Genomic DNA, 10,254 nt, shown 5'->3' on the forward strand with positions numbered 1-10,254 from the left:
AGATTTGAATTACTTAGACTAATTAGGAGAAATATTTGAATAGAACTAACTGTTGAAAAAGCCCTGAGTAATCTTCTAGCTCCTCTCTCTCTTCCTTCCCATTCGGTTCCTTCCCCGACAAGTGCGAGAGAGTGAGGATGGCGTAGGAAAATGGTAGGGTTAATGAGAATTTAATATATATAAAAATGTTATGAGTGGCATAGTGCTACAGTGCTCAGACCCAACACTAAAATATTGTATGTCAAATTTAGAATTACTATAGAATAGAGACTCAAACATTGCAACATCAATTTTTAGCACCATTGTGCTATCAAACCTAGCACTGTAAAGCTCACAAGCACAGTGACGAAGCACTACAGTTAAAAAAAAATCAATTTATTTTTTTAACACATTTCGTATTTTCATATTCTAACAAAAGATATGTATGTAAGAGCTATTGCTTTATGTTCAAACATATGGTGATTTGACTAAAAACTTTCCTATTTCAATTGAATTACTTCAAGGATCAGCTTTAAGCCTATATGTTTTTTTCATTAGTCATGAAAGTTCTTACTAAACATTTACAAGAGTATGTTCTCTCGTATATGTGTTTTACTGATGATATTCTTCTTGTTCATAAAACTAGAGAGGGAGATGAAAGATAACTATAATTATCAAGGTCAACCTTAGAGTCTAAAGACTTTCATGAGTAGATTTAAAATCGAATATATGGGGTGTAATTTTATTGTAATAGATCACATTGAGGGATTGTAATTTGGGTGATCATGTCATTAATAAGAATATGCGTTTTAAATATATTAGGTCTATTGTTCAAAATAAGGAGGAAATAGATGAAAATATTATTAGCAAAATTTAAGATGGTTGAAGTGGAGGAAAAGGTCAAGCCCATTTTGTGATAGAAAAGTACCCCTCAAACTTAAGGGAAATTTATATAAGAAAGTGGTAAGACTTAAAATACTTTGTTTTGCAAAATGTTGGCCATTAAAAGAGAAACATAAAGTTAAATGTCATAAAAATAAGGATGTTTAGGTGGATGAGTGACTTCACTCTAAAAGATAGAATGCAAAACAAATATGTAAGTGAAGAGGTTAGAATAGCTCTAGTCAGAAATAATATTAGACAAAGCCGTCTTAAATAATTTGGACATATAAAACGTCAATCTTCCAATAACCCAATTAGGAGAATATATATATATTAATTTTGACAATTGTTAAAAAAAATTAGAGGCATATCTAAAAATATTTGACAAAAGAACATTAAGAATGAACTTTTTTTTATTTAATTTAAATAAAAAATTGACTCTTAATAAAACACAATAAAGAAAAATTTTCATATAATCAACTCACATAATTTAATAAAAACTTAATATTATTATTGTAAATATAATTTTGTAAATTCTCCACAAGCGAATAAATGAATAATAAAAAAATCCTTAAGAAAAGAAACCAATGTTTCCGTTAGCTACGTTTCAGCTTTGTTAAGAATTTCTTGATATATCTGAGCTCAATAATACCTTTTTTTTTCATCTATTGATCATTTAAATCCCAATTTATGAAATAAATATTCAAAGAATTAATCAAAATTTAGACAGTTACGAATTATGAAGCCCAATAAATTTAAAATTTTAAAAAATTTATAAAATCCAATTTTACAAGATTAGTACATACTACTTCAGTTTAATCATATTAACCCCAACTTTAAGTATAACTTTAAGCTAGATAAAATATCAAGACAATGTGTTCCCTTTAATATAACTAACCGTTGTTTGTGTACACAGGAGCTTCGTTGAGAGCTGTACAGTCTCGACTACTTAGGCTTCGTTTGGGACGGCTTTTTTATTGCTTTCTAAAACGAAGTTTTAGTTCAAAAATAAAAAAAAAATTGTACTAAAACTACGTTTTAGAAAACAATAAAAAAAGCCGTCCAAAACGAAGCCTTAAACCAGCATTTGCCCGTGGTGGCAATTAGAGATGGGGTGACTCATCCGAATCATTCACTCAACACTGATTAAAATTGAATATGACAACAATTGTTGAGAACCAGTCTACTTACAAAATAACTCAAAAGAAATTGAATGATTGGGATAAATCAACCGCATTTCCACAATAATCATGATAGCTGCAGAGCATCTGCAACCAATGCCTGTCTTCTAATATTTTTTTTGATATCAAAATTAACCATTCAAGTAGAATTGCGTCGATCATTCCTCTCCCTTGCATACCTTTCTTCTAGTATATCTTTTCTATCCCTACACAGTCTTTCTTCTTGTATCTCTTGCAGTTCATCATCTCCTCGTTTTCCTGCTTGCTCCTTCCAATAGGAAACCAGCTTTTTCAACCGAGCGATCTCCTTTGAGGAGACATTCCTGCTTGGATCATTTACAACACATCTTACTCTCGATGCATACCTGCCAAGATGCACCAAAACAATAGGAAGATGGCAAGGCAAAAAGATAAATAATAACAATGTCGTTCCATCTTTTGCATAAACTAGAAAATCATATTCACCACATAGTATTATAACCATATAATAAATAAAGCTAATGAATCGCTAGAAGTATCAAGAAAATGATAACGTATTCAGGTGATTGAGGAAGAACTTACGTAAGCGAATTGTATGTTTCTTCCAAACTTGTCTCCGCGGGAGACGCATTGACGAACATAAGTGTCTTTGCATTACCCCCTAGAGAATCACTCATGAGCATTGTCAACTTATGGTTCCTGTAAGGGATGTGTTGACCCTCAGAGCATAAGGCACTTATCACATCCCCAAGAGCAGAAAGCGATTTATTAATGCTTTGAGCTTCTTTTAACTGATTTCCCCAAGACCCAGACATTTTTATCCTTTCTGAACCAGCAAGATCTACAAAGCTAAGCTGCAAATTTGCAAATATAAAAAAAGAATCAATACATTTGTGAAGGGAGCGCGGAGAGCCTAATTGATGAGTCAAACAAAAGAATCAGTTTTTTCACTAATCAGAATGACTTAATTCATGATAAATTGACACAAGAAATTAGTTAATTATTAAATTAAGGAAATTTCGAACAGCAATAAATTAGATATATAATAATAAAAGTTTAATTACTGATTAATTTGACTCATACAAATGAATAAAAAAATATTAAAAATTGTTGAACATTATATCAATTATGTCAAAATATCAGCCTACTAAAAAATAAGATTACTATAGAGGCATCAACTGAAGTGAATTTACACTTAGAGAGAATTTAAAACAAGCATATATGTGAAAATATTCGAGTACCTCCAGTAACGAATAAGATTAGAGAGAGTAGACTTAGATGGTTTGGTCACATAAATGTTGGCCTTCCGATGACCCGATTAAGCTTTTAGATGTATTAAATTTGGCTTGTGTTAGGAAAACAAGAGTTAAACCTAAAAAGACTCGGCTAGAAAGTATTAGAAATGACTTTTTTTTATTAGAGTTTAAGGATAATTTGACATTTAACATAAAACAATGAAAAAAAATTTTCATGTTGTCAATCCCACATAGTGGGATAAAGGCTTAATGTTGCTTTCATATAGAGGCATCAATTCATAAGCAAAATAACATTAAGTCTTTGGATGTAGTAACTGCAGTTATCTTGACATCATAAGAACTAGACAAACAATGTAAAATCTTATTAACATTTTCAGAGTTTTATAGTTCTCTACTTAGTGCATGTAAGGATGTCACTATCTAGGCGAACTTAGTGTATATTTCAGATACAGTCTCGCTGGGTTTTATGCGAAAGAGTTCATAGGCATACAGTAGAATATTTAACCTAGACTGTTTAATTTCACTAGTTTTCTCATAGGTGATACACAACTTATCACAAATCTCCTTTCTCGTAGTACATGTAGAAACTCGAATATAATCTTCAAATTTTAAAGCACAAAAGAAACAATTCAAATATTTAGCATTTAACTATGCGAGTTCCCTATCCTCATAGCCCCATTCATTTAAAGGAATATCAATTTTGAAACCATTAACTACATGCGATGGAAGTGAATAACCAATTTGAATCACATGTCAAATTCTATAGTCAATAGATTGTAAAAAAGTAGACATGCGTATTTTCCAAAAATCAAAAGAAATAATTTCAAACAGTGGCGGATGGGTTATCGAATAACCCTCCGTAGTGTTACGATTACCAAAAAGAGTCATTGATCGTTCTTCAAAAGTTTTTTTTTTTAATTTTTTATTTTTTTTTTTTAGGAAAATGCATCAAATAGCATTAAAAAGAAAAGAGCTAAGAAATTATTACAACCCTACTGAGCCAAAAACACTAGATTCCTCCTTTAACAAAGACATGAATAAAGGAGGAATCTTATTAATACTAATGTCCTCCCAAATAAAATGGCTCATAATACCAAAGTTTGCACATAAATCAGCCAATTTGTTACTACTATCAACACAATTGAAAATGATGTTATTAAACTCACTAAATAGATAAGCATCTTCATACCTTGTATCTCCACTTTGTTAGGCCTTCTTCAAGAATTCCATGACATTATAATTGTCACCTTCTATGATGATTCCTTTGTATTTAAGCATCCAATCTTTCAACACTTCCTTAATGGATTGAGTAGCCAAAAGTTCCAAGGAAGAAATATCCCAATGGGTGTACAGTTTTCCAAATGCTAGAAGGAATCTTCCTTTGTGATCACGGAACACTCCTCCAAATGCCGGTATTATAAGAAGAAAGAAGTGAAGCATCCATATTTACTTTAAGCCAATCGGGTGGAGGGGGGTGCCAATGAGGGTAAGACAACCTTGAAGGTTGGTTGACATCCCATATACCCGAGAATCTACTAATCCCTTGGACAGAAATTGAAGCATAGCTTATTGCATTGGAAACAATATATAATGAGCTATCTTCCTTCCCATTATGTATAAGATTATTTCTGGACTTCCATGTAAGGTACACCACGGTACAATATAGATTAATCATAAATGGACTTAGGAGAGAAAGATGCTTACAACAATCTGATAAAGAATCAAATTCCTTGAAAGTAAATCCCCATTCCTTGATTTGTATAAGAACTTCCTTCAGCTTTTGACATTTAGCTATCAAGTGATCTCTGTTTTCAGCAACATTACAACTTCTCGGGCAAAGATTGATCCTTTGCAATCTTCTATGTTCAAGCAATTCATTAGTAGGCAAGCCATTATTATAAATCCTCCACCAAAATGTCTCCACCTTCGGATTAAGTTTAGCTTTTTTGATACAGCTCCAGTACAGTTCCGATTGAGTATGGTTTACCGAATTTTCAAAAACCATAGATGATAAGGATCTTCCATTGACCTGCAATAAGAGTTCCATTTTATCTCCTTCCTAATCACTTGGGAAAATGGTTTGTATAATTAGATTTGCAAGGTCTTCACCCATAATTCTTCTCATTTGCTCCACGTTCCAACTTCCATTTTCTAAGAGGTTGGAAACATAAAATCTGCTATCATCTAGAGGAGTAACAAATGTTGGCCACTTGTTAATTACGATTACCAAAAAGAGTCATTGATCCTTCTTCAAAAGTTTTCTAAAATCTTGTTTTTGAAACCCACTCTGATATCACTTGAAAGTTCATGAAGGTTGTTAAACCTTAAGGAATTAGCCCGAGACTCACTAAGAGGGATGAATTGATAATTTTTAAAAAAATTCCAATTTCAAAATAACAATGACAATATTTTGGAAAAATATTGTAGAAATTAGAAATATTAAATTCTAATTGATTGCAAAGGCGAATGAGTTTAGCAAAAATATTAATTTCTCTACGATGATTTTTAATTTATGAAACTAAACGATAATAACCAATTTTCCAAGAAGTTACAACAGAAATAAAATGTAAGAAAAATAAAAGTGCAATAAAAAAACATACAAGAGATTTTTATAGTGATTCGGTCAACCATGACCTACGTCAACTCCCGGAGTCCACCGCTTCAGGTATTGCACTAATCACTAAGTGACTCTCTTTTTGCTCCCACAGTAAGACAGAGAAGCCCTTATAGACTCACTTTCACCAAACCTAACGTGGCAGAGTGCCGGATGCTATGTCACCCTCCCGGTGACGGCAACGAACCTTGAATCATTTTTCTCTCTTAGAGAAGGCAGAGACCCTCAACTCTTTTTTCTCTCATAGAGAAGACAGAGTACCTCAACTTTATTTTCTCCCTCTTAAAGAAGGCAAAATACCTCAAGGACTTGACCTAGAAGCCTTTCTCCCAAGAGAACTTCCAAAGACTCACCAAGGCCATAGGGGGAGCAAGGGTGTAACTAACCCGGAACAACCGTGTGATCCTGTCACAGTCCTTCATGCTCAATCTCACCTTCTCCTTCCTCTCAAACCATGGATTTCTTAAAAGTTTCTCTCAGAGTCCCTTCAACAGTCACACAATCCTCTCACATTCTCAAAGAGAATCTTCAAAACTTGCTTAAGTATTAGGCTTCAAGAAACCCTAAAAAATCTAGTTAGCCATCACTATTCGTACAGTACGATTCTAGTTCGTATAGTACAATAATTTCAAAACTAATTCCGTCCAGTACAATGTAAACAATTATTTAAACAAATTGTTCAATTAATTCGAGCACATCATACAGTACGATGAAGAGATCGTCCAATACGATCTGTTTGATTTCCTCTATTTATACAAGATGATTCCCGGGATGACTAAAAATCATCTTTACTAATCATCCCGTACTGCTCTCATCATATAGTACAGTTAGTATAATATGAATATCGTAGGTACAATTAGTTCAAAAATCATATGGTTTCATTTGGTACAATATTTGGGACGGCTAAATTTCATCTATGCTAATTGTTTGGTACGATCAATATTGTACGGAACGATCGACTATTATTAATTAAATCATGATTTCATTGACTAATTATGGGAGATAATTTAAGAAAGATTTCAAATATTTGTACAATACAATTAGCATCTTACAGTACAATTAGTTCAGAAATCAAATTCTGACGCCTAGGGTTTTCATATCGCAACGAATCATACAGTATGATCGAGATCGTACTATACGATTAGTTCACATAAACTAATTTTTCAATTAGCTGTCAAGCCCATTCTTTCTATATTGATCGTACAGTACGATTGTTAGTCGCATAGTACGATTAGTACAAAAATTTAAACCTTTAAAATTTATATCACTCACTGTGTGTGTGTATATAGTCACCCAATTACATACACTCTTATGTGACCAGACTGAAGAAATTGAAAATTAAAAAAAAAATAATTTACAGACTTCGTTACTTGACATTCCTATTCTAACCATTCTTTAACTTTCACTAGCCTTGAGCAATGCATGTCTTATCTGCAATGTTAGTGCTCACAGACAGAAAAAATATCTAAAATATTTAGTAAGAACAGTAACAATTCAATCAATAATATTTGTTATCATCAAAATCACTAACTAGAGATTTTGGATTGCAACACAATATTATTACAAGGATCATTTAAAATCATAAGCATTTATGACTTTTTATTATTTAGAGAAAATTGTTGTATTATATTTTTGGATCAATTTGTTTATTCAATTAGATAAGTAATAAATTAAAACTATAAAGGAAACAAAAAATATTTATAATAATAAATATATTCGCTTATCTATACATTTAATTCGAGCTTTTGGAAATCACTTTATTAACAATATATAGAATTATTTATTGATGAAAAGTTCATCCTAGGCATAGTTGAAAGCTCTTTTTTTAATACATATAATGTTCTCAAGCTTATATTGTATTTTTTTTATTTGTTTGAAATCATATGCCTCGATCGTAAAGTTTTAGAACAAACATTTTCACTGAACAAATGACCTCTTATCAATGAATTTCTATGCATGAGTTGCTTAACTACCACATGCACTTTTATCCTCCTTAAAGGTTCTGGGACGAAATAATATAAAGTATGCACTTGCTTGGCTAAGCCCTCAAATAAGATGACTTATCCATTAATGTTATTTACACACATTATGCCATGCCAACACATAACATTAATAACGCCAACATATCTTTGGCATACCATTTTTCTTACTAGGCACCAAACAATTCTTATGGCATTCGTCTTCTCAAAATTAATTAAGAACATATGATGATCCTTTTGCATCTTTTTGAGCTATTTCATTATTTTTCTTTGAACAAAAATGGTTCAGTAGTCAATCTTTATAACATGGAACTAAATTTGTTTTTAAATATAGACAGATTTTCTAGGTCTATATTTCACTGCTCTGTCCCATAACCTCATTAAATGACTCATAAATTTAATTCTTATTCAATTATTACAATTCTAAGCATCACTTTAATTCATAATTAAACATGAAAAGGAGTATGCTAAAACTTAATTAAATGCTTTTAGTTTTAACAAAAAATAACAAAAATTAACATATAATGTAAGATGAAGATATAGTATAATTCATTTATATATTATGACATCTTTGAAATAATAATAATAATACATTAATATTACCAAAATTTTTATGCATGCATATTATATATAATTGACTTATTATAATAAGATAAGATATAACAAAATTTTTATAATACCTCTCTCCTATATTTAAATATCTTTCTAATTAAAAAGAAATTGACGAATTAGATATAAATGAAATATCTTAAATCATTTTACATCTAACAATAGAAAATCAAAATTGAACATAATACCAAAACTAAATATTGAAACCCTTGAAACTATCAGAATTACAGAAGCTGAGATTTTCAAAATGGGAGTGAAACCGAAACAAAAATTTAAAGCCTTGTTCAAGTTAGTCAGGATACTGTAAGTGCAAGTAACAACAAAATTACAGCATTATTGAAAAACTTCACAGAATGATTAATATTCTTCAAAATATCTTATAAAAAAATAGACATTAAACGAAGTTAGCTTTTCATAGTATATGCAAGCGTACCTTTCCTCTTGCAACAGTTTGTGTTTGACGATTGGTACTTTCAATTATGATGGATAATATCAAATGTGATCTTGAACTTTCATCATTCATTTGGGTTCCAGCCACGTGTCTTTGCTCTGACCCCCTTAGAATGACAGCCATCAAGTCTTTGAAGCTCGACACTTGTAGATATGAGACATTTTCTATAGAAACCATCCCCTACATTGAAAAAAAAAAAAAAAAAAAAAAAAAAATTTGAAAAAAACAACCATATATAACCTTTAAAACTTTCTCATATTTAAAAGATGGTTTAACTTAAAAAAAAAACATGCATTCCGTTTTTTGCATATCGTTAAGTAGTGATAATGATAGCGTTTGAATAAGGAAGCACTTTTACCATCAGCAGAATACGCTATCAATAAATTTTCAAGATAAGAGACAAAGGATTGTGGAGGTAAATAAAAAAAGTTTATTAGAGAAAACCAAGTATAGTTAGACTAAAAATTAGGTTTGCACAGAGAAATGAAATGATTTAAACACTGATGAAGATTTTGTATGTGTGTAGGATTGCCTTAAGGAATAGGGTTATAATGTAGATCTATACAATGCAGAAAATGTTGCAACACAAACTATTAACCAGAAAAATTATTTAGTACATTGATGAAAAATCAAAAGATAACAGAATTCAACTCAGAGAAAATTTATAAATCTAATAGAAATTAATGACTACAGTTAAAGATCAAGAAAGTCACATGCATCACTAGAAGTCCTGCAATTGATATAAAACAATATAATAACAAATCTGATTGACCATAATCTGGGATTCAAAAACATAACAAGAAAAACATTTAGAAAAGAGAGAAAAGAGAGGAAAATTGTCAAAGATTATTTTGTCTGGATTTGAAATAACATTTGACAAAAAAAGTTGAATATAATTAAGGATTGACAAAACAATGTTCATCACCATATTATAGCAAATTTCTCCAGGCAAAACCAAGCTTTCAAACCCATAACAAGAAAACATTGAGCAAATGAAACAAGAGTTAAAAAAAAAATGGAAAAAAAATCACAGGAATACATGCCTCCTCAAACTAATACCATGAGAAAACCACACCTAGAATTCTTCTAGATTCTTACTTGATAAAAAAAATTGATCTCAGAAGAATGATTTGCACATCTGACTAAAAAATCAGGATCGTCGATTGGCCTAGCCCAGGATGAACCAGCCATTTGGCTAGGTAGAATCAGAGGCAGCAGTAGGAGGAATTTCGACCACCTTTATGGGCCCAAAGGAGCTATTACTCATTATGTATGGAGGAGGAATAAAAGGGGAGTTTTTAGGAATGTTTTTAGATGCGTTTAT

At 31.1% G+C, this 10,254-nt stretch overlaps 1 protein-coding gene across 1 annotated transcript; it reads right to left on the reverse strand.

Moving 5' to 3' along the window:
- Positions 1-1,721: 1,721 nt before the first annotated feature.
- LOC110097605 (kinesin-like protein KIN-14I) lies at positions 1,722-9,113 on the reverse strand. The gene is made up of 3 exons (XM_028698884.1): positions 8,913-9,113; positions 2,604-2,875; positions 1,722-2,407 (listed from the first exon to the last, which is right to left on the reverse strand). The coding sequence occupies exons 1-3, from the start codon at positions 9,105-9,107 to the stop codon at positions 2,182-2,184; spliced, it is 693 nt and encodes a 230-aa protein (XP_028554717.1). The 5' UTR covers positions 9,108-9,113; the 3' UTR covers positions 1,722-2,181.
- Between the last annotated feature and the right edge of the window lie 1,141 nt (positions 9,114-10,254).

This window comes from Dendrobium catenatum, unplaced genomic scaffold, assembly GCF_001605985.2.
Source record: "Dendrobium catenatum unplaced genomic scaffold, ASM160598v2 fragScaff_scaffold_1172, whole genome shotgun sequence".
NCBI classification, from domain to species: Eukaryota; Viridiplantae; Streptophyta; class Magnoliopsida; order Asparagales; family Orchidaceae; genus Dendrobium; species Dendrobium catenatum.